This window comes from Oxyura jamaicensis, chromosome 8 (genome assembly GCF_011077185.1).
Source record: "Oxyura jamaicensis isolate SHBP4307 breed ruddy duck chromosome 8, BPBGC_Ojam_1.0, whole genome shotgun sequence".
In the NCBI taxonomy this organism is placed as follows: Eukaryota; Metazoa; Chordata; class Aves; order Anseriformes; family Anatidae; genus Oxyura; species Oxyura jamaicensis.
Window position 1 is genome coordinate 23503836 of NC_048900.1, and position 25568 is coordinate 23529403.

The 25568-nt window shown below is 42.6% G+C and overlaps 1 protein-coding gene across 1 annotated transcript in view; it reads right to left on the reverse strand.

Moving 5' to 3' along the window:
* The window catches only part of TRABD2B (TraB domain containing 2B), a 281239-nt gene that overhangs the window by 106118 nt on the left and 149553 nt on the right, over positions 1-25568 (reverse strand). The window contains exons 3-4 of the mRNA XM_035332878.1: positions 21071-21217; positions 3904-4078 (exon numbers count right to left, since the gene is read on the reverse strand). Of these exons, the coding sequence (XP_035188769.1) occupies positions 3904-4078; positions 21071-21217 (322 nt within the window). The remainder of the gene's footprint in view (positions 1-3903; positions 4079-21070; positions 21218-25568) is intronic.

Sequence of the window (25568 nt, forward strand, 5' to 3'; positions counted from 1 at the left end):
AAATCTTAAAGCCTACTGACTTGGCTGCTAATAAACATCATGAACTGGAGCAGCATCCGAATTTCTGAAGCAATAAATCCAGCTCTCAGTTACAAAACTGACAGCTCTCATAAAAGAAAAAGAAATGCAACTAAGTAAAACATCCTAAGGAAATTATCGTTCAAATTAACTGCAGACATAAATTTATCCATCTGTTATCATAAGTGTTACTTGAAAATTATTTGCCCATAAAAATGAAATAAACCAGAGTGATTTTTTCTTAAACACTGACTTCATGTGTATAGTCTTAGTTGCCAAAATATTAACTCTTTTTAACAGCCCATGTGCTCTTGGCAATGTCTCTGTTTCTTGACTGTAAATGGACCTTTATTAATCGCATGTATATATCAGGGCTCTCTTCACTGATCAATAATTCCTAACAATCCATGATGGATTTTCAAAACAAAAAAGCAAGCAGAAAAGTATTTTTTGTTGTTTAGAAGTATCCTGTTTAACCACTTTCACTCATCCAGAGAGAAAAATTAACATGCCTGGTACCTGAAAAATATCATTTAACTGCATAAACAATAAATGCCAGTTTTTTAATAGAGTATAGTTAGTGTGCATATAGGCATGGCGGGATTTTCACTTTAAGCCAGACTATGGTAAATCCTGGGAGGAGAAGAATGAGGTGTGCAGAACTGGGTATAGAATTGTGTCCCATTTTACCCAAATCCTGTATTTTTCTTGGAGAGGAGAAAGAAGTGAAAATGGAAGGAGTAAATGGACATTTTCACTTGTGTCTTAAAAAGGAATAAATTGAAAGTTTGACCTGTTCCAATGTATTTAGAGTATGAGTAATGCTGTGGGAGGGTAGAAGTGGGAATCTATTGAGAAGTCTACCTTTTAAATAAAATAGTCAGAAAATCAAAAAGCTCAAGCTAGAATTGAGCACTTCTAAAAAATATTTCTGAATGGAGCAAAAACCTTTCAACAGAGTTAAAGTGTGTTTCACTTCGTATCATGGATCTAAAGCCTGTTTTAATCTCAGCTTGCTTGCATACTCAAGTACCTCTCCCCTTACAACTTCTTCATCCCCAGGACTTGTGTGCTCGATGTTTCCTGGCCCTGTGCTCACTCACAAGCCAGACACCCTAAAGCACATCTCCTGCAACACACCCCGATGTCTCTGCAGCTCAGCTCTACGTGGCACATAGCAAAAAGAGTTTAACAAGAACACCACATTCTTGCTCCAGCATACTCTTTTCCACAAGGAACCACTCATCTTGTGAGACCACGGGATGAACCAGGCAGCACCCTGCCTCGGGAGGGTGATTTTCAGAGTGGGACCCTGTCCCCGGGTGTACCATGAGTTACAGGATGACACCATGGCCAAGTGAGTCATCTCATAGCAGCCCAAGACCATAACACTGCATTTGCTGAAGCTTTTCCAGAGTTACTTTCACGTAGCAGGAGAAAATTTCATGTTCAAGAAAACATTTTGTTTTCCTAATTTTATTTGTCAGCACAGTTTTATCCAATGTTTCCCTTCCCAGAAACCGCGACTGAAATTATGAAATTTGGAAACCAGTATACCTCAAAATGAATAAGAATTCAATTATATAAATTCCAATATATCCTCAAAATGTATGTTTTAATAAAAAGATCATGCTTAACATAAGAAGAAAACGTTTTGAGGGTACTTCATCCAGAATATTTTTTTTACCAATTAGCGTTCTTCTATCCCATCAGCCTTAAATACACCAGTTTTCAAACAAAGTGAAATAACTTCTTGCACTATTCCAAGACTAAGCACATTCCAGCAGGGTTCTCTCATGCCTGTCCTAATCAAAGGTGCATTTCTAAAATTTTGCACTTCAGAGTTCATGGGAATACGTGAAAGCCTGAACTTTCATCAAGAACACCATTTTTTGTACATTAAAACAAAAACAAAACCAAAAAAACCTCAAGGACCTAGAAAACAGTTTGAATTCATGTCCAAAGCACATAACAAAAAACCTTAAAAATCAAGAGGTAGATATAAGAATACAAAATGCCATTTATTTATTTATTTTTTTAAATGTCACTCTTCCAATTATACCTTCAGGACAAAAACTGCTTTTGAATCATACGAGAAAATGAACTTGCTTGCACTTAGGCCACATAAAAGTTTTGGCATTGAAGAATTAATAATTTTCTCAGTACTTATGGCATGAAGAAAAAACTCTGAAGAACAGAGGAGGAATTAATTGTACTTAAAGTGCAGATGGCCTGCAGGGAGGGACTGCTTTAGTGAGAAAGGCCAAAGGGATGCTGGAACAAAGCACCCAAAACAAAAACCTTTCCTCAGCCTCTCCCCCACCCTGGTTTCCAATAAATTCTGCCACATGCATCTGCTCTGTCTTGTTACACTCAGTGCTGGAAAAACGAAACAATCCAGTGACAAAGCTTTTTCCAGCATAGCCAAAAAGGACACTCAGAGACAGAACGGGACTCGCTCTTTACAAGCCAGCTTTCAGAAGTGGAGCTGCCTGGCGGTTTCGGGTAGCTGCTCTCAGATGCAGATGGGAGTTGAAAGCCCAGACACCCCACACAGCGATGCCCAGTTTGTCCTCCTGGCTGCTTAGCGACTTCCTAAACGTGAGACTCCATCAGACCCATCACGTACTATAACCTCCAATAAACCTAGCTCCATGGGTTAGACAAGCTTTAAGTTAGTCCCTGTCCAATTATGAACCATAATGATATATTTTCCTACTGTAAAAACAGATGAGCAAGACTCCTCATACAGAAATATCAGGCAGGCTTGAGATTAAAAAGACTTGGGAAAATTCAGTCTGGATCCACTCAAAAAATAAATATAACAAAATGCATCTATCTGTACTAAAGCCTGCAGTCTTTAATCAGAATTCCCACCAAAGTGAGTAGCAAGAGGCAAGTCGTTGCCAAAGTTCACAGTGAGAGCCATGGGACGAGAAGCAAAGTTCTGTCAAAAATGAGAAATTGTTAGCGAGATGGAGCAGGAGGAGCAGATCAGTTCTCAGCATGGAAATCTCAAACTGCCTTGAAGTCAGGACAGTTTAAAGAACCACTGAAGCCAGCATTCAGGATTCTGCTGAGCAGGGGCCTGAGCAGTTATTATTTATGCTCATATCACACAGAAACATGAATTCCATTTGAAAGGATAAATAATTAAAAAGAGAGAGACGGGACAGTTGCGTGTGCTGTTGCAGATGTACAGAAGTTCTAGAGACATTTTCTTTCTGCAGTCTCCATGGAGACAATTAAAACAGGCAGAGGGATGCATCAGATTGTTACTTAGAGACTTAAAATGCTGCTATTTAGCTATACATGTAAATCATAGACTTGTGCAAGGCTCAGGAACATCCAGTCTGTCGGGACACACCAAAGCAGTTAAGTCACATCAAGAAACACATGGAACAGAAACACCAGAAGATTTGAAATGCCAGCCCAGGACCCACAGCCACACACACCGGTGTCTTGCCACAGCAAAGTTCATGTTCCCCTGGCCTTGCTGCCATCAGTATCTGACCTTGCAAATTCAAAGGCCCTTCAAGCACCCTACACCCACTCCCACCAACATAACCGTGGTGCAAACACAGCCTAAGAAGCCAAGAAGTTTGGGTGGGAAAGGGAACAAACACAACAGTGTGAGAAGTGTTAACAGCTTCACAGCGCTACCAAGACAACCTGACGGAAAGCACAGCTTTAGCACAACTCAGATGGACCCAGGACCACCTCCTGAAGCAAATCACTTGATGTTAGAAGCAGGTTTATACAGACAAAAGCCTTTGTGAAAATCCCCTGAGAAAGATTCCTGCATGACCAGAGGAAGAACCCCAAAGCATTTAAACCACTTTACTTCTAATCACGATATCCAAATAAAACAGAGCACTGCTGTACCTGCTCCAAAGGCAAAGAAGAAGCTCTTGTCTGCGTTCTCCCTCAGTAGTGCCATCACTCTCTTCCCCATCCTCTCATTCCTCTTGTAGATGAGCTCCTGTCTGAAGTAGCTGTCTATCTCCTGAGCCGTCACCTGCTCGTGGGGTGGGAGCGTCGTGTTGATGAAGTTAGGGACCTGCAATGGACAGAGAGACACAGGCTCAGCTGGAGGCACCACGCTCTGTTACAGAAAATGGGCGTACAAAAAGGACATGTGACAACAGTTGAGTAATCTCAAAAACACTGGAGGTTTAAATCTAGTCTTATTTGAGACATCTGAACATCGCTGAAAAAAGACACCAGAGGATGTGAGCTTGCTGGGAATTCTACAAAAAATACACAAATCCCCAAACAAAAACCCCAACAACAGGCAGTTTTTTGGAGTAGCTGGTACCCTTCTTCACCTTGGAAGGGAACAGCAGGCTGCAAATGTTTCCTAAATGGAACTTAAGTTCATTTTGACTTTTCTCTGTTCCTTCAGCAGACTGAGCTTTTAGGCATTACACCTGGGTAACTTACCAAAACCTCTTCTCTGCTTGTTCAACCCAGTTCATTGGGTAATTAATAACAGAACAAGTCCTCTAATCTGTTCTCCGCTGAAGTCACCTTGACCTTGAGTAAGGGCTGCAAGATTTGGCTTGTATACACTGATTTTTAATAACCCAAATAGTTAAAATAGTAGGAGATGTTGATGTAAAGGAAGACGTATATGTGGTAAAACTCCTTACCTTTCCCTCTGTTTTAGATGCTATTAGATCTCACTAGAGAAGACAACGAATTGCAACACTTAAGTCCCTAGAATATTCCTGATATTTTGGGGGAGAGGAAGGCAATTCCACAAGAAGAGCTCCTTTAGTCCCTACTTTTGGAAGGAGAGATGTTCACACACAAAGAAGCATGGTGAAAACCCAAAGCATTGTTAGGATTGTTCAAGCAAGGGCAGCAAAACCAGCAAAGGGCCAAGACCCAAGCTATAAAGGACAGACAAGGCAGAAGTCTCTGATTATTAGGACAGTTGATTTATTTTGATGCAATGAGCCCAAGGTCTGCCATGAGAACATGGGAGCCTACAGTGCAGCGAGAAGTGCTGTAGGTGGACAGTGTCTGATGACTGTTTACAGGACCAGGCACCTTCCGGTGATTTTCTTTGCCTCACCACTGGAAAGCAGCTTAAGCTGCAAAACCCCAATTCAGATTTCTGAGTCCCCAGGTGAATGTAAAGCTGCCAGGATTTCCAGTGTTAATCTGAGTCAGTGGTAATGGTATTGCAAGCGCAGTCCGTAAGGGGAACATCCCTCAAGCAGTGTGCTCAAATACTTGGTGCAAGGGCTCTTTTGCTTTAATTCTCCCTCTGGTTTTCTCCTATACCAGATTCCTGCACTCACTTTCTTAGAACCTGCCTTTAGTCTTCTTTTTTCAGCCCACCTCTTACCCTCCCACGTGGCCGCATGATTTTACCACAACGATTTTTGTCTCTTCCCACATTCTTCACTCAGATTGTCTCTCCGGAGGCTTTCAGCAAGTCTTAGGGAAAGAGCTAACCTTCACCTTCCCAGTGGCTCTCCTTAAAGCTTTCTCACTGCAGCTACAACTCTTCTGATGTGTGTGGGGGACGGGGAAGCTTTGATTTCTCACCATGCATTATTCAGCAGGACAAGTCCAGGCCTTGCCCTGGATTTGCACCAAAGGCCGTACCCAGCTGGGCGAGCCAGAAACGGGCACCACATCTCTGGAGCCAAGAGCCCCACCGCCTCCAACAGCAACCTGCTGCTCTACCTGCACCAGCCAGGTGGACCAGGTGGACCTTTGAGGTTCAACCACTGTGATTCCCCAGCCTGCTTTGCCAAATCACCGTACTTCCCACAGCACGTCCCTCCTTACGGATTCAGTTGTATTAGCCTGAGTCACTCCTTCCTCCGGGCTCTCCAGGATGGCTTGGCTTCTCCAATGTATATTGTAAAGTCCTCAGAGCAAGCAAGTACGTTGCACCTTGTTCTCATTTTAGCCCTTTGCCAGCACTCAATAATAACAGTCCCATTAAGCCAGACCAACTGGAGACACCAGTTTCCTGTTAGTGCACAAGGAAGCTGCCTTGTTGTCTGGCAAGAGCCTGTGCTTGTCTCAAAGGGACGCAGGAGCAGCCTGCTGGCGTCAGAGGGGTAAAACATCGCTGGCTATGACAGCAAAGGATGCAGCAACTTCGATTCCTGGTGAAAAGCAGTGAGAGATTACTGCAGGAATAATGTTTGGGGAATAAGTAGCCCTTTTACACTTGCTCTAACCTTTGCAAGGTAAAACTGTACATCAGTTGGTCCATACAGATATCACAAGACTTTGCAATTCCTCTGAACCCTGTGTTTGATGGGATGATGTAGCTGAGCCAGGAGTCATGGGAGCTCTGGGGGACTGAAATGGAAGGTGACATTTTCTGGGAACATCTGAAGGCTAAGCACGTAAGGGAAGTCTCTTCTCTCCTGCTTCTGGCTGAAGGGAAGTGAAGGCTGAAAACCAATGGGGACCTGCTCTCAGATCACCTGCAGTGCTTCAGGGAGAGCAAGGCACAGAACTGCCTGTGAGGATGACCTGCACAAGGCAGGAGCAGCAATGCTGGGGATTGAATGGTGTCAGCTCATGCAAATTCTACACTTGCAATCCTACATCCACATTCAACTCATAGTTTGGTTCCCTTCCTTACCTAACCAAAAATATAGTCCAAGAAATGTAGCCATTTCCTTGCCTTTTTTTTTTTTTTTTGCCTTTTTATCCTTTTTTTCCTCCTTTCCTTTATTTTCATTCTGTGGGAAAGAGTTTGCTAAGGACAGAGAGATAAATTTCAGAAAAAGGACTGGGTTTTGTCAGCATTTCTCAAGCTTGTCCAAAGAACAAGAAGAAAGAAGCTATGAACCCTACAGGCACACCACCAGCTGGGGAACCCTCTGCACCTTGTGCGTTCCTGTATTTCCAATGACTGCTCCATCGCTGGCAAAAACCGACCGCGCCTGTGTATGTTTGTGCGCGTGTGTGGCAGAGGCTAGAAGATAAATGAGTGAAGTAAGTACGGCCGTACACAGTAGTGCAACCACACTCTGAGCTACGACACTGGCCCCGTTAATCACCTCCGCTCCTCCCTGTATCGCCGCTCCTTTCCACAGCCGGTGACATACACCATGCCTGGCTTCAAGGAGGCAGCTGCTCCTGTTGATTTAAGAAACCCTTTGGATTCCTAACTACCAGACAGGGATCAGGAAGTCAAGAAACAGTCGCATGCAATTAGGAAGCTGTTAACCGCAGCCAGGATTTAATGTTTTTGGGGGCAGGGGAGGGAGAAAATTTGTTGTTTTAAAAGAATAGGCTGATGAACACACCGAAGGGCTGCACCTTCCCTGTTCCATTTCATCAAATATTTTTCTTTTCATTCAGTGTAAGAATTATTTTTAATATTTAAAGGTAGGTATTTGTCATTTCAAGCTGCGTGAATGGATGAAACATTCACTGTGCCAACGGGCAAAGGACTGACCAGCCTGCAATAACAGCTGACTACAGCTATCAGTACTCAAATGTATAGTGGGGTGCATGATGAGACTGCTGAAAAATCCTGTCTTCTTAGTTTGCTGTTCATCTAGGAAAGCAGGAGTTGGACCAGCAGAAAAGCACAGTGCAACCCATCACCCTGGGCTCGCTTTGCAGCTGATACATGTTAGAAGCGATAAAGAGGTTCTGCAGTCAGCCTCGGCAAACCATGCAGTTTTCTGAGAATCCAAGCAACTCATACATACATATATACATACACAAAAAATACCTATTTCCCATGGAAACTCAATAATATATTTCACTCACAGCTACTGAAAAGGAAGAATATTTTGTTTGATGGAGGCAGCTAGAACTCTGCCTTTTTTCTATTCATATTTACCCTGGACTACAACTCTCCAATGTGCAGTATAGATAGACTCCAGCCTTTGTCATTAGGTGTCACCCTTGGTGTCATTAGGTAAACCGTGCATTTCTTAGTCAAGCTTTTGAGGTTAAAGGAGAGAATATGAGAACTAAAAGAGGGTAAGTCCCGGTCTTGCAGAAATCCCCCCCCCAAGTCTGTGTAATTTTACTTGAGTCAGTATCCCTGATGTGTGGGTAAAGGTCTGCACACACGTCCGAGCTCACAGTGCTGTGGGATGCAGGCCATAATTCTTCACCTTTGAAGTCAGTAGGAGCTTTAGGAAGAAGAAAGAGGAAGGGTTGTGGAGTGGTTATGACACTATCCTGAAAAAAATGGGTCTGTTCCCATGGGCAATACAAATCTCATGCATGATCACAAACTTGTCATTTGGGTTTAGACCTTCAAAGTAAACTCAGCACTTAACCTCTACTATGTATCTTTGAAGCATCTGGCATTATTCCTCCTGTCTCTCAAAAGCCCATCTGTAAAATGGGGACAGCAAGACTTTCCGACCTGAGAACAGATGTTACATACAAGGCACTGGCTGAGTCTACTTGTAGAAGACAGGACCCAAAGCAAGATCCAAAATCAAAGATGACGCTTAGTGGTAACCTCTCTTCCCACAAATACTTTGTGGAAGAAGGCTGGGATTCTGCTGCAATCATTAGCATAAGAGCTAACAACACACTTTAGCTTAGTAAAAAATGTATCAGCCGTATCTCAAGATCTATGCTATGCTGTCAGCTTTTTCTACAGAGACAGAGAGAAAGAAAGGGGAAAAAAAAGAGAAAAGAAAAATATATTGGTGCAGGGTCTTTTATCACAGTTAGGGCTGACTGCCAAAGTTCAGCTGAAACTTCATAAACACTGGATGACATTTAAATACATTTTCTTATTTACTATTTTTTAATATTTGGACAAATCTTCTGGTCAGAGGCACAATGCCAAAGCTGTGAATGTCGATCTGAAAATAATTTTTTGGACACATATATGCACCTTCAACTTTGTAAAACATTTTTTTCCCTGCTTTGGATCCACTGGCTACAGTGGAACTGCTCTAGATTCAGTCCAGTATCAAATCATAATCAGATGTGGAGGAATAGTGTTATTGTTCCTACTACTATATGTTACATTTCTGTCCATTTCCCATTCCTTCAATAACCCCTGTTAGCCTCATTCTGTTCCAGTGATGCTAGCCTGTTCCTGGAATGTCTGTTCAAACAATAGGATTATGTCAACAAAAAATCAGTACCACCAATATCAGATTAAAGGGCTGACACTGCCTGCGTGTGGGCAGAAGTGACCTTCATCCACAATTCAGCTAGAGATGGGAAGTAGCTCAGGTAGGGAAATGGGAAGCCAATCAATCCCTGCCATGGGAAATAATACAGGGGTCTCAGCAAGGAGTGGAATGATTTCAAATATAGAGAGGCAGCCAGTCTCCTTATCAGTGTATGCCCACACAGCACTGTGATTTCCCTCTTGGCATTAGGCATCAGTGGTACCCTAAGAGAATAAAGGCCACAGCCGAGGTGAAGTTTGATTGCTTCAAGGCACACAGTCTGAGAAAAATTCCTTTCCTGAAAGCTTTCCTGACGTTGTCTTCCTCTGTCTTGCTCAACCCTCTCAGCTGATGAAACTCCTCGCTCCCTGTCTCCCAGGAAGCAGACACCTAATGGTTTCCAACCTCACAGCATGTGCATCATTGAACTCCAGACTGCCCCATGTACAGTACCATCACTCCTCACAGGGGAATCTCTTAATAATAATGCCTTATGGCCCCTCTCTCCCCCGGGAGTTCACAGGCTAGACAGAGAAAACAGGAGGAGACTCACTCCAAATCACAAGAGAAGACCATGGCAAGGCCATCAGCTTCTCAAGTTCCAGTCCTGCACCTAGACACAAAGCCCATCCGTCTTTCCCTGACAGGAGAGCTCAGCCTCCATGCTAGTAATCCTTATCTCCAGTTGTTACACCACCATCAACACTTTTTTTTAACATGATATCCATTATATATCATTTGCTGCCTGGTTTACGAGCTTTACGTGGGCGGAGGCTGAGAAAGGATCACACTTCCCAAGATTTCCCCTGTACCAACAGGTCAGGAACTTTTATAAGGTCTAGAGCGATACTCGAGATAAGAATCTCAAGAGCTGACAGCCCGGCTTATGCGGGCTCCCGGAGAGCCAAAGCAGCATCCTGAAACCCTCCAGCTCCTCCGGGAAACTGAGCAGCCCTAAATTCACACCAGCGCTTGTTGGGTCAGAGGCTGACATCTGAGCTCCAGTTATCACTCGTTTATGAAGGGAGGATACCCTCCTGTTAGCCAGCCTTGACAGGGCATTGTGGTTTTTATTGCAGTGCTGCAAAATATACTACCCTAGACTGGGAAGACACCTGTTTCTGTCTGATTTATGAACCCTTCTGGCATCTGGGAGAGCAATATCCACTTACTGCAGCCTCTGATACGAAGAATTCAAATAGAGCAACGTAAATGGGCTGCAAGAAGCAGCGTCTCCACGAGGAGGACATGGCTGCTGGAGTGACAAACTCTGCTGCCGACTCGGCTGGTTTTCCTCCAGCACTCCTGAGTTTCCATCCTGACGGAGACCCTGGCCAAGAAGGGGGCGGGCGTCTGGCTCTGCTGATTCAGCCCAAAGCTGGCAGCTGCCAAGGAGACGAGCTTCCAGTTCGTTATGCAAAATGGAAACCAGGACTGCAAAATGGTGTCTGATTCAGGCGTGTTGTAATTAGCCCATCCTTCAATGCCTGCTGCTTTAAGGTGACAATTTCTAAATTTTAAGCATCAAAATTTGAAGCAATATATTAGAAGCCTGAATAGATTGTAAAAGGAGTCTTAGATTTTCAGGATAAACCAGCCCAATCTCTCCTTTCCCATGGCAAACATCTACCCATGATGGGAGGTAAGAGGGTATTATAGGCACTTCCAGCACGTTTTGGAGGACAGGGCCAGGATAGTTCTATTGGTTTGGTGGATTTTGTGCTGCTAAGTTGGTTTATCAGAAGCATGCCCTGACACCAAACTTGGATACAGACTCGGTCTGACTGGAACTCCCAGAAAGCTTAAACATATTCCCAATACGTGCTCATCCAACTTTGTTCCTACTGCCTTTGCAGAATGCAGAGCAGTTCTCGAGAGACAACTCTCTCTGCAGCCAGCAGCCTGGAGGTTTTGAGAGCATGTCAAAAAGCAGGCGAGCTTCTCCCACCCACGCTTGCCCACCCACTCACCCACCACGCTGCCCTGCTGCAGCCACCCCTGCTCCAGGGAGCCCTTCGGGAACTGCTCTGGGGTTTGGACCAGCTCAGCATTTCCACTGCAGGAATGGATTTTCCATTGCGTCCCTTGGTTTAGTGAGAGCCTGTAGTGTCCCAAAGCCCTGAAAGCAGGAAACAGCTGAAATTGTGAGGCAAAGGGGCAGTTGCCTCTCCCTCAGCAGAAAGTGTGGTCTAGCAGACTGGGAGCTGAAGGAGAGGGGCTTCACAAACCCTGAATTATTTTCTGGCTCTGAGTCACTGTAACTTGGATATGTTGCCGTGCTTCTCAGCATTTCTGCTCTCAGTCCTCTCTTTCACAGGGCTGCGTTGCACTGCTAAGGAGCCCCATTCCCATCCCGCAGCTGGGTGCTCGGGCTGCTGGGCAGCAGCTGAGGTCGGGGTGTCTCACACCTGCAAGCCAGCAAGCTCAGCCATGCTCTTTTCAATGTGTTCTTGCTTTCATCTGCTGCCAAGAAAAAGGGCAGAAGGCTAGCGGCGCAGGCAGCCTGGCTGTACCATTTTCCTTGGCAATAGCAATGGCAAGAAGAGGAGGAGAGCCTCCCCGCCTCTCCCAGACTGCGGGGCAGAGGGCAGCACCAGAAGCCCACCGAAAATACCGGGATGAGGCTGGAGGGGAAAAAAAGCCCAATGGAGGAGAAGGGATGTGAGAAAAGGAAAAAAAACTTGAAGGACAAAGCCCAAGAGCATAAGGAGATTCAGTGTAAGAGCAAGTCTGCTTCTTGGGACCAGGTCAGGGAGCCACGTCTGGCGGTGAGCTAACCCCTGCCCGCCCACGTCACTGCTCAGAGCTCATGTATGTGTTGCAGATGCATTGCAGGTCTCACCAGCACGCTTTCTGTAATTGGCCTACCTGATTAAAAGCTAGCTTGGGTATCTCTTAGCGTGGCACGGCAATTTCAGTGTCCAAAAGGGAGATCTTTGAGTTTCAAACTAGCAAGCTCAGCTTCATGAAACACAGGAGCATCTAAATTTATAAACTGAGGAAAATTACAAATCAAAGAAGACCAAGAGGGAAAAAGTAGGCTGAGAACTACTGAATTCTCTAAAGATAGCATGTGTTACTTCAAAAAAATAATAATCTGCAGGTGAAACAAAAGATTCAAAAGCCACTGCTGGCCTGACTGTAGGCAGTAGAAAAAGAAATAAAGAAAGGAAAAAGGGAAAAAGGGAAAAAGGAAAAAAAGGGAGAAAGAAAAAAAAAAAAGAAAAAAAACAAACAAAAAAAAACAACAGAGAAAGGCCACAGGGATGCATTGTGCACCTCACAAACAGCTTGGGGGGTTGGGGGGTGATACTTTTATCCCTGCTAAAAAAAGACTTTCAGCAAATCCCTGCAAAGTCATGACCTCCATGTATGTTTTCTATTTGTTTTTCCACACCAGCTAAATAGTTGCTTTCCAAGCACTTGGAAAAAAAAAAAAAAAGGCCAAAAAAAAAAAAAAAAGCTACGCCAACCCCTCCCCCAAAGCCTCTTTCCCCACCCCAAGCCTGTCCCTGCTCCCCTTGGTAGCGATGCCAAAATATGCAGCCGGCCCCTCTATCTGAACGAATGTTTTGATTAAAGAAGTCTTAACAAAACAGCCAGAACAATGATCCCGGCCCCCTTTCTGCAAGCTTCACCCAGCTATGCGGTGTATATTTAGGACCAGATTACAGGGACCTGCTCATTAATTGAGTAAGGATGACAAGCCTGCAGTGTATGCAAATAAAGGTTTGGGTTTCAGTGGGGAGGGTAAATCTTAACTACCAACTGATAACTCCTGCCCCACTTAAAACCCGTTTAACATTGGGATTTTTCTGAGGCCAGCTTTCATGAGCTTGCAAACATATGGAAAAGTTCAAGTTTTTCTATTTCCCTTCCAAATGCTTTGTTTCCTTTGACAAAGATTTTTTTTCTCTGTTCTGACACTAAAACCATCACCTATTATATTGCCATGACACCCAAGGAAAGGTACTGATCAAAAGGCAAAGCAGGGCAATAAAGTGAAAAAAATGGGGCCAGGAGGATTGTTTTGAGGGTTGGTTTATTAAGGCATTGCAGTTCTTTTTCCAAAGGTATTTTTCATTTTGTCTTCTGTTATACAGTGGGAGATCAGCTGGCCAGCAGTGGGTACAAACTCAGGTTTGCTCGTCTTGAACATACATTGTCAGGGCTCTGCCATGAGTTTCTTCCCATACATGGGTTTAGGGTGCTAGGGAAAGCCTGAATGCTTACGTGAAGTTTACAACCTGATTTTAACCCATGGGATGCATGACCCAAAAGATACAAAAAGGGAAAGGCTGGCTGATAACGCAACAACAGCTGGACTGGAGGTGAGATGATGACTTTTGAACTAGTGTGAGATCGGGAGTTTGGGATTGTTTGGGAGGTCTAGAACAGGACACAAAGGTGCAGAACATTGCCAAGAAAGCAATTCAGAATGGAACGGGGAGCAATCAGGAAAAAAGTAAGGAATAATTTAGGCGCAATCAGTGAAATAGAGACAAATCATGCTTAGTTATCCTTGGAATTAATTGTTCTACCACTAAGCGGTTAGAACTGTACCAGGCTTGACTTAAGGCTTATCAGCAATCACCTCCCCCAGAGAAAAGAAGCTCCAGGTCTGAAGTCACTATCAGGGAGCAAAACCAGTTTACACTGGAGAACCTGAACTACTGGGCTCACTATTCACTCTTGCACAGTAAGTGTTGGACCAGGAAAAGCTGTGTCAAGAAGTACCCAAGAACAACAACTTTTCAGATAATGTCTGGATACTAATCCTGCCAAGTCAGCTGGGACAACCAAATTGACCCCCCCAGTTTTTCCCTCCCTGTCTTAACGAGGTGACAAACACATCCTCTGGATAAAACACAAAGAGAGAAGAAACATCTTGTATATTCAACTCACAAGATATTGTTTCAAAAACCAACAAGTCTTTCTCATTTCTCTTGAAGAAGTCTTTCCAAGAAACACTTCATAAACCAGCTCTTTAAAAAGAAGGAACAGTAAATGCTTTACAGCAAATGCACAGCAATGCACAGAAAGCAGCATGCTACCACCTTCAACTCCAAATGTTTTTCCCAGTCAGTTTCATGCTCTTTTATAGTTCATTCCCTTACTAAGAAATACAGGTAGTCAACAATCCTTAAATGTTTTTAATGTAAATCAGCTCTTTTCTGTTAGCAAATATGTTTCTTTTCTAGTAACACAGCAGTCTCTGAAAGAAAAATCTTTGCTTTTAAATGTCTTGTTCCATTTTTTCTCCTGCTTTCTCTCACTCTCCCATTGCCTTCTCCATGGAAACAGAAGAGGAAAGAAGGAACTTCCAAGTTAGACAATGCTAAATGCAAGCATACAATGAAAATTTCCAAGCAAGAACCTATTTTCAAAACCTGTAGCATGAAAATTATCTGGGAATGTTCCAGATTATTCACAAAAAAATAATTTCTGCAGTGTTTTCCCCAGCACTGTCATCAACAAGTAGACTTTCACAATCTGGATCTGTAACCAATTTTCTAAAACACACAAGCCAAAATACAATATTGCTCCAATCTGAAATCCTGTTCAGACATAATATGAAAATTAGACTCTGAAAATGTTGGCCACCCTTCTGCTTTTCTACTTCCAAGTGCTCACAATACACCAAGACACAATGCTGTGACTCAGGTGCAAGTGGGAAGAACGAATGGCCCCATCACAGCTGATCAGGAGCTCTTCTGAACTATGGGAAAGCAACATCTCCATCCTGTGCATCCCATGCTACAGCCAAGAGAAGAGAAGGCGGGAGACATCCTCTGCTTGCTGTTGGAGCACAAGCAGATCTGAACGCATGTTACCAAACACCCAAGCGACGCTGGGACTGCCATCAGTTTCACCAGCAACCTACGCTTGTGGAAGTGTTACCGACCCCTCACCTGGACCCAGAAACTCTTGGGACCAGCTCACTTGGTGCCTGGGACAACCTTACACTTGCTTTGCTGAAAAGCCTATAATCACTTTCCCTGGAAGGACGAGAAGCTGTGCCAGTTCGTCTGCACTTTGTTACATCTGAAAATGATAAGATGCTTCCAAAGTGTTGTGTTACAATAGCTATGCCTTTGGTTTAAGGATTTATCTTCCTTTCCCATAGATAAAACTCCATTCCTTGGACAAATTAGGTCTGCTTATCATTCAACACTCTACCTAATGGTTGCAGCCGTGTGTTTCTGCATTTATTGAAGCTGGGGCATTCCACAGATAGCTTTCATTGATTTGAGGAGTGAGCCAGAAATCCAGTCATATTTTATCCAAAATGAGAATGGGGCAAATTAATGATATAATTAGAATTATCAGGACTCTTAAATCTTAAAGGACAGGTTTAAATGCAGAATGATAACATTTTTAAAGGGGTATATAACAGAACCTGTTTATAAACAGCAAGTATATTGTGAAGTGATGAACTAAAGCTTTTCTGTGGTTTAGGGAGGCTGACTACTGACATGCTGTTAGCATATGGATCTCCAATATCAGGATCACCAAAAGGCAAATGTCTTTTCAAAAGGCAATGTCCACTACCCAAACAATGTATTTCAGCATGTATCCATGGACTTTTGAACTGCAGAACCAATTCAAGATACAAGTGACATCATTCCAGCAAGTTATACAAAAAGCTCAGTTGTTTATGATGGGCAGAGCTTTAAGGAGTCACAATGAGCCCTCAGCACCCAAAACGGGTTGAGACACACCTGCAACGCTGGGGTGGTCACCAAGCAACTTCATTGCATAGCCTGCCTTTCTGTGTAGGATGAAGCAATAACATAACCTCTCTTGGCAACATGAAGATTGATACACTCAGGTGAACAGAAAGCATATAGACTGTGTTATTCACTGGCCTAGCTTGATTTCTTCATTTTCATATGGAAATACACTCAGTTATTTCAATACAGCCTAAAACACACACAGAACACAAGAGGTCTCTGGATGAAAGATGCTTTATAAATGGCAGGTACAACCCTTGTATTACATCAATAACCCTGAACAGGATAGACAAATAACAAGTATGCAAGCAGCGGGACCTGGCTTGAAGAAAGCCTGGCCTGTAAGAAAAGCAGTGCAGTCACACGCATCTGGTATGCCAGATCAGCAGTGAGAGAGGAGAAATTATCCTGTCCTGGACAGGAGCCTTCCTGAGGTCAGAAGAATGGCTGAGAACAGCAGAGGAAAAACAATAACTGGAGATCACACGTATAGTCTTTGGGAAGGGTTAAAGGAAAAACATCCTCCTAATCCCCTCTTTATAAAGCGTACAAAGGAATACAAGGAAACGCAGAACCAGCAAATCCACGCTGGTGAAGATGAAGCTGCTTTCTAGAACTGTCCTTAAACAATTGAATATCTCAAAACTGATCACAGAATCAATGGGTACGAGATACTCCTGAACCCAAAACTCCATAGGTACCAGTTCAACGTATTTAAATAAAGACTTTTACATCAGAGTTAGGGAACAAAATACAAGAGAAAGTGTTCTGTGCTCTAATTCTTGTTCACCAAGGCTTCAGGTTATTAGGCAATTTTTTAACTGTCTTAGGTATGAGAAAGTGTTCTCTGGAGGTAGTTTTCTAATTTTGCACTAACAGATTTATTTATTTATTTATTTTTGCATTTTAATGCATCTGGACATACTGGCCTTGATTTCTTTGTAAAAGATTCAGACAATACTGAAATTAAAGCTTCTGATCTAATCTGATGCCTCTTCACTTGTAGACAACTTTTTTCAAAAGGAGAGAAAGAAGCTATGATTTATGTGGGGGAAAAGGTTTGGAGAAAAAGGAAAATAAACCTATCTTATCTGTAACTTAGAATATTTTCTCTTCAGTATCATGTTGACTTTTTGCCCAGAAACTCCAGCTAAGTCTCTTGATTGAAAAAGTCACAAGAGAACCCAGAGTTTGCAGAAGGCTGTACAAGCAGGAGAGATGCTTCCTGCTCCACTTTTGGGTCACAGTCTAACTGAACACACTCAGCCTCTTAAAATTTTATTAAGTTTGAATAATGATTTATATGTTCAGAAAAATTGTGGTTGGAAACAAAATTAAAAAAAAAAAAAGGAATAGAGACAGAAAGGAATGAGGAATGTAATATAACCACAGAAAAGCAGAGGTGTTTCCCACTTTCAGTGTTCTTAATTAAAATAAAAAAAATATTAAAAACAAAAACAAAAACAAAACAAAACAAAGAACACTAGGACTGAGAAGAATTTCTTTAGTGCTCATCAGTGCTGATTTCTCTGGAAAACTTCAGGGATCTGGGGGCCTGCTCCCACATCCCATTTCAGATACCTCGTCCCGGCTAAGCCTGGCTCCCCAGCCCCAAGGCAGGGAGCAGCTCCCTGGAGCGGACTTGTCCTTGTCCTTGTCCCCATCCCTGTCCCTGTCCCAGTCCCCATCCCCTTCCCCTTCCCTGGGTGCCGAAGGAGCTGTCCTCTGACCCGGTGCCTGAACTCCTGTTTCGGTCTAGGAAATGCCCCGTTCCTGCATGTTTCCTCCCCAGAGCACTGGCTAGGCACAGGGGCTACTCTCTCCTCCCAAATGCCACAGAAGCTGATGAGACCAACACTGAGGAACCACAGATCTCCCAAACTTCCTCTGCAAGGCTGAAGAGGCTCAAGTCATCAAGAGGAAAGTCATCCATAACACATAATATGTGTTATGATAAATGATATTACTATTACCATATATTACCATAAACAGATATTACCATAAATGATATTACTATTTTTATTTCTATTCCTTCTTTCTGTTCCAAGATGAGTTTTGCTGTAGAGACATCTAGCATCTTTCAGTCAGCTACAGAAGATGCTCTGTCTCCCAGGACTGATGCTAGAGGAATTTAGGAAGTTACTACACGAATACTCCTCTTGCCCGTCCCACCGTCCCCAGGGTGATGCTGGACTTTCCCAGCTACTTTCCAGCACATTACAGTTACTGAAACCAATGGCTTTGAACTGAAGGAACTGATGGACAGGCTGACCTTTGTTCTGCAGCTCCCACTAACCTTCAAACAACCAGCAGGCACTAGTAACCTTATAAACAGCCCTCAAATGAACCCTAAAAGAGTGACAGTCACAGCCTTCTGCAGGTCTTCACTTCTCCGTGTTACTGAACTGAATTTCTGACCCCCACCATACGTGTAAGCATTGAGTCTCATGAATACTCCTCTATTTCTGATCTTTTGTTTGTTTCTACGTGATATTTCAAAGTTGCATTAATGGTACCAGGTGCAAGAGCTTGCCAGACCTCCGAAATGCTTTGGGCATCCCTTCCAAAAGCACTTTGACGCTCTCATCTCCAGGGCAGGCACCCATACCAATCCCAGAAGTTCAAGTGATGATGCATTCAACTTGGGATATTCAAAGTTTTTCTGCACTTGCAGGCTTGTCATTTTTGTCACCTGATGAGGCCTGCATGTGATAAATCCCCGTGCTTAGTTTTAATGGCTCAAAAGAAAGATCCCATGGGGAATGCTTCATGTGTAATATTTAAGCCAGGCTAATCAAATTTGGTAACTGAATGGCAAAGACTCGCCATGGCAGGGAGATTATCCTTGCAAAAAAACAGATAGAATAAACTTTGGAATTACCACCAGCAAAAGTTGATCTGAATAGAGAGTTATTTTAGGTTTTAATTTTCTATTTTGTTGTGCTTGCAAATAAAAATAAATGGTATAAAGCTGGTTTATAAAAACACTACCAAACAAAAAACCTCTTTAACCAAATTAAAAACAACAACCCATGAGATGAAAATACTCCACAACATTTAGAGTTCTGCAGGGACTAGTATACATACAGGGATTTTAATTTTCCATGGCCTGTAGGTGTTATAATCTCTATCAACTGTGTGTACTCTGGGACCATGACTAACACCATTGCTTGAACTCTCATTGGTTATGGCGTCTTTCTTCTTCCTTTAACACCATTTTTAAACTCACATTTGATCCAAGAATTTGCAGGGATAAAAAACTTTTTACAGCATTCTGTGCCTCTCAAGTCTAAAACACAGGTCTGTTATAGGACATTGTGTCAACAAATCACAGATGTCAGTGAGTCAATGCAGTCAGTGTGAAAGGCCATAACTTGTCTTAGGGACACAGGCTGAGAAAAAACTCTGGCAAAATTACATTGTTTGACAGCCACAAAAAGATGTCACAGGACATCCAGATGTCAGGACTGTCTTCATGATTTCATGACTAGTATTTCTTTCATTGCATCCATCTTGCAAGAGTTATTTCTCCAAAATCATGATGCGTTTATCTCATGTGCTTGCCTGCATATTACAGGAATTGCTACAACAGTTGTCTTCTCCAGGATCTTCTAAAGTCTTGAGCTCTGTACCTTTTTCAACTCACATATCATGTCTTTACAGACATATTTTTACCTGAGTTGGTTCCTCCCTTTACTTTTCATGGCTGCCCAGAAAGAACAGCTCTGGCAGCTTGGGTGCTACATAGACTTCTCCTGACAAAGTTCTGACAAAGAAAAAGAGGAGATACAACCATTTGTCTAGAATTTAAGGACCTCTGATCGTCCAAGCTGATGTCTTTCTGCCCATTGAGGGGCAGGTTAGTTCTGTGATAAATGACGTAGAAAAGCTGCAGTGGATGTCTTTTACACTTCTGCCTAGAACTTCTAAGAGGGGCATATAAGACCACTATGAAAGCATCCACATTGTGGAGGGTGGCTGCCTTACAGGCAGACGGGGCCATCCTCCCTTTCTCTGCTGTTTCTCTGAGCAAAAAGTGGCTCACAGAGCCCAGTGCAACTCAAGATAACAATGGCAAGGTAAGGAGTCTCAGAGGCCTCCACCTAGATTGACAGACTGAGCTCACACTATCTTAGTTCTCTCCTGAGGTCACATAATTATCCTTGATTTCCATTTCCTAATGGTAAACTGCTATCATGATTCAATAGACCTTCACTGGCAAACATATACAATACTGCCAAAGGTTACACAGGTCCCCTTCAAGCATGTCATTGCACCTGAGACAGAAACCTGGGGCCATTTATCAAAAAAAGAGAACTAGGAGACATCCAAAGACCAAGTTTATATAGAATTAATGGGAAGGAAGAAAGAAGAACCTAAGTATTAAAAGAGAATCTCAGAGTTTGCCATGAACTATCAGACTAGTCTGAAAGCAGATTTCTGCTCCATTGAGAGTCTTTAATAGCACTGGATAACCAAGATAAACAGAGACTGAAGGGCTGCCTGAAACACATACAAAATTATTGAATTATGACATGTTTGAGAAGTTATTTACTTTATAAAGTATTTACATAAGGTTCACTTCCTCTCCAAATATAAGCTCAAATATTACAAAGCTTTCCCCCCCCCCCCCCCCTTAATGAGGAGACCACATTCAACAGCCCCACAAACATCCATAATTAACTTTTTTTCAGGCACATTCCTAGGAAAGTTTTCCAGGCAGTCACTTCCCCAGAGCCAAAGCAATACCAAGGAAACCCCAGTCTCTCACCAGGCAAATGTAGAGAAGAAAACACAAGGCATCAAAAGGAACAGAGAAAAGAGGAGACGGGGTATAAAGTGATGACCCTGCGACCGGAGTTTTACTTTTCACTGTGCTATAGGCACCTGACAGGCCTTATGCCAGGCTCTTAACCTCTCTGTACCTCTATCCATCAGCTGAATTAAACACTTTGTTGTCATATGATACCTGTAAGAGGGGAGCTATGTATGCGTTTATCTGGCAGAAACAGATGCCAAGCATTTTAACGAACAGAGGTCACTGTATCCAGTGCAGAAATTTTAGATCAGGGGCTTTGGTAGGAGAACACTTTCTGCCTTTTAAGGGAGAATACCATTGCTATTAAAACAACTGATTTATTCTTAGTTAGCTGGCCTATCCACAACACTTTTGCTTACCTGAGAAGTGTCGTGATTGAATATGACAGCATTCAGGTCTCCACAGTTATAATGCTTGATGAGATCTTCAGTGGTATATGGGGCCTGCAAACTACCTGCTCGGAGACTTTCATGTTGGAGCAGAGTTTGGTTTAGAGCAAACAGCACCTGTAGAAATGCAAACAATAAAAACAGGAGAGGAGTTAAAGATATTAAGTATCAAAGAAGCAAAGCCTTAAAGGCTAAACTTTTAAAAACTCTCTTGCGCCTGAAGTCTATTGACTCATCCTGGCCTGCAGCAGTAAGGAATGATCTTTAGGTATTCCCAGCTGGAAGGGAATTCCATCCTTCTCTAATAGAAGTCCTCATTATAGGATCCTCGATATTCTTAATAAAGTCTAATTTCACAATACATACACTGCTTGGAACTCATGGCCAAGTGGTCTGAGGACATTTAGGCTACCTGTGCACATAACTTGGCTATGTGAGAGACATTGGAATGAAAAGGTCCCAGAATTAGGAAGCTTCTATTGCCTCTGTTTCCTGACAGCTAGCTTAAATCCAAAGCCCATATAAAGCTGAAATATTAAAAAATAAATTAAAATCATAATCTTAAAAACTTAGGAAGTCACTGTTGCAGCAGGGGAATTTCTTAATGCTTTTAATACCAGCAACTTTAGGAAATTCACTATTAGTATCCTATCCCTTCCTTAGTCTTTCCCCCTTCGCCTACCCTTTTACAAAACGAACATATATATTGAATTGTAACGCTGTCAATTGGTAATTCTGCAAAACCTCAGGTATATAACAAATATGATCTGAGATTTTTTAATTTTTTTTTAAAGGAGTAGGAAAATATAAGTATCTCCAGGGCATTAACAGCCTCTTAATAGGAAGCTGTTAGATGTTAACTAACATACACAAATTCTGGTTGAGGGAAAGCAAATGTTATTTTTAATTTACTTTTTAAAAATATAAAGATGGTCTTTCAACTGAACCTGTTATACCGCAGTTCTGCAATTGGTTCCCTCTTAAGATCCAAGCCTAAGAGATTTCCTTGTTCAGATCTAAGGGTCTCTTCAGGATTTTCTACAAAGAGAACTAACTTTCCCAGGACCATAGCCTAAAGTTAAGCATCTATCTACCTAACTTAGTTTTCCTGTAATTTAAAAAATCTGCAAAGAAATACAGCTTAAAAATTTCTAACCTTTGAAAGGCTCTGAGCTTTCCCTTTTTCCCCTAAGGGCTACAGCTCAAAGAGGAAACGGTTCATCCCAGGATTTCCTGGGGATTCTAAACATTTTGACTAATAAAAATAAAAGCTTAGAAAAACTTTGACAGGAAAACCAAGAGCAGAGGTTTTCCCAAAATGCTTTTAGTAAAATCCTTCTCATTTTTGATTTTTTAAACAATGGATGTTGCTGGATTCTTATATACAAAAATGTGTATACACACACACGCATATATACAAACAACCAGAAAAACCCTGAGGATAAGACAGTGTTTTATGGTAAAATATTAAGGAGATGATAAACAAAACCTTCCTTTATTCCAAATGTCTTTTTTGGGGGGGTTACTCTGGTTTCCTGAGGAAGCCAGTGCTCTGTGCTCATGCTCTGCCTCTGTCTCTTTGTTTCCTCCTAATAAATTTGGAACCTATTAGCTAATTTCAGTCATATTTGCAGAGGGTTAGAGGTCTTAAACAAAATTGCCTGCATGTTCCTTGAAAATAAGTGTCTGGTTGCAGAAAAGGCCACAGTATGAGTTCACTTCATAGAAGACACGAAAGACACCACCATGAGAGAGGAGTTACTCAGAGCTTGCCACAGCAGATGGAGCCCAAAGTTCATTAGTGGCAGTGCCCGTGTCAGGACATTCCTGTTCTTGCTCGCTGTCCCCGTGTTGCAATGGGACCTGGAAGTGCTGGTGGCCTGCTGAGCTCTGGCACTCTGCTGACACCACAGGGAAGAAAATCTCTGGGTTCAAGCAACTGCCCAAAAAGCAACTCGAGAGATTTTATTTGAGGCTGGGAGTTAAAATTAGAAACTCAAGCTCTTGCATATGCTAAAGCAAAGTTTCAGCCACCTAAGCAGATTTCTAGAGAAGTCTTGCTTAATCATGCCGTAATCACCGTGGGTTTTGGTTGGGTGGCCCAAAACACACTTGAAGAGATGCAGGATCTTGTAGCAGTCGCTTGCCTGCTGGATTTGTAGGCTATTTCCCCCAGAGTCTGGTTAAAGTGATCTTAAAAGCTGCATTTATTTTTCCTTACTGTTCAGATAATGCCACAAAAACAATGCTGCTTCCTTTCTTTCTCCCTATCTTAATATCAATGACCCCACGACCTCCAGCCTAAACCTCTATCTGAGTTAAATCTCCCAGAGGTGCCTGAGATTACCGAACAACTGATGACTTCAAAATAAACACGCTTAGAGCGACTGCCCATACACAGTCCCACCTAATAAATACAGCAGACAGTATTTGTTCTGGGAAGTGATGGGAAGTTAAGGGTTTGGCTCTGGGAAAGTGCATTTTTATTCACACAATTTATGATCCTCACATCTGCGTGCTTTGAAAGCCATCTTTGCGCAGCTGTCTCTGGGCCTGAATTGCAAGCGATCAAACACAGACAGGAGAAGGGGTTTTTCACCCTGCCAGGAGGAAGCCTTTTCACCCAAGTGGTGTCATTCTCTGGAAAGAAGCATTCAACACACAGATTTTATGAGCATGTTTGGAGACACCAGCTCGGACCTTAAAGCAAACCCATGGGTCCGGCTTTATTGCTGAAGAAAGCAGGTACCACCAGCCCCATGAATCACTGGGCAGACTTTTTAGCAGCACTTTTGCATAGCCTATTGCCATCTCATAGATAAGGGATCTGTACCACACCAGCTCTTCCCTGGCAAGGTCAAAGGCAGACCTGGGACAAGGTGAGAGCTCTTGCATTATGGGTGACCTTCAATCAAGGGGGAGATTGGCAGGGTTCTCAGGTTTAATTTATTGGTGAACAAGGCTGCTCCATTTCTTATTTTAATGCCATCTGTTCTCAACACTACCCGCGAGTACCTGTGCTGCCACACTGCCTTAACCTTTGGTCTTTGGCCCCACTGATCTTGGACACTTCTGTTTATTTTGTTAAAATTTATAATTCCCCCACTTCTAATTACAGCTCAACTCTGTGCCAATCACCTTGTCTAGGAGGCAATACTATGGATTTCTAACCAAGTGGAAAGGTTCCTCAGGCCACCTCTTCAGTTTGTCTGACTACAGTCCCAAGTGGTGCCCCAATGGCATCTCAGGGGGCATCTTAAAATAAGACAAGGAAGCCTTGTTACCATACTTTAGTAACACACTTGAGTGGTCCCAAATATTCTTATGAACTATTTTGCTAATAAAATAGAAAACAAATTCAGATATTACAACAGAAGAAATAAAATTTGTGTTAAGCTGCAAAGAAAGAGATCTGTGTTTTTCTGGTGCAATTGAACTGAAGACTTGAGAAGGAAAGGAAACCCTGAGAAAACTCTTGCACCAGACTTTGGTGTGCAGACAAATTTCATTGTTATGTGATGGAGAAATCACTTTCCATTCCTAAACTTAGGAAGGCTGAACCATAAACACTGCATTCACATGACTCCAGTAGCTGGAGTTACAGGATGACCCCTGCATAGAACCATGATTAATAACAATACCACAAAAACAAGTACTTAAGTTTCACGCTATGATGTCATCTCTTGGGCAGGGAACTATTGTTTTCTTTTGCTCTCTCTTTTGGACAAGTGCCACCACAAGGCAAATACTAAATAAGCATTACTGGAAGCGTTTGGGTGACGATATCCCACCGGAACCCACACTGCCACTCGAGAAAAGAAGTGCCCATTCTCCTGCTTGGTTCAAAACAAACCACAGCATAAGTACTGAGGTATACTGCTTTTCTGAGATTCTTGTCCTGTTGTTATCATTCTCTATACTCAAATGGAAAATCAAATATACTGTTTCAATTCAAAATAATGGCCTGGAGAAAAGGAACAAAAAAAAAAGAAAAGAAAGAAAAAAAACAAGTCCCTGATTTTCCAGATTAATGAAAAGCAATAAAAGTGTTTGCCCAAATCTGTTCAGTCCCATTGGTTTCCAGAAGACGGGTTTCCCCTTTCCTTGAATCTTTTGCACTGTTGCTAGGAATTAGTGAGCTGTGAAACTCACCTAATGAGGTCAGCATCAGGAAATAGCTCTGAAAAAACAGGTCCGGGAGGAACTATAAAGGACTCTCTCGGTGTCCAAGAGAAATCCTGGATGCATCGGCACATTGTACAGCCGGGGCCACTAGAGGAACGTGCCTGACTTTGTTGTTGTTGTTCCTATAAAGGGACAGCTAAGGAAAGTGAAACTATTAACTCATCCACTGGAATTTCTGCTCACAAAACCGTGCCCCCTGTTAAAGCTCCTCATAAAAGCCTTTCGGCTAGTTGGTTCCATATGTTCCCCAAACCCACAGTTATTGCTTCTGAAAGGCAGGAGT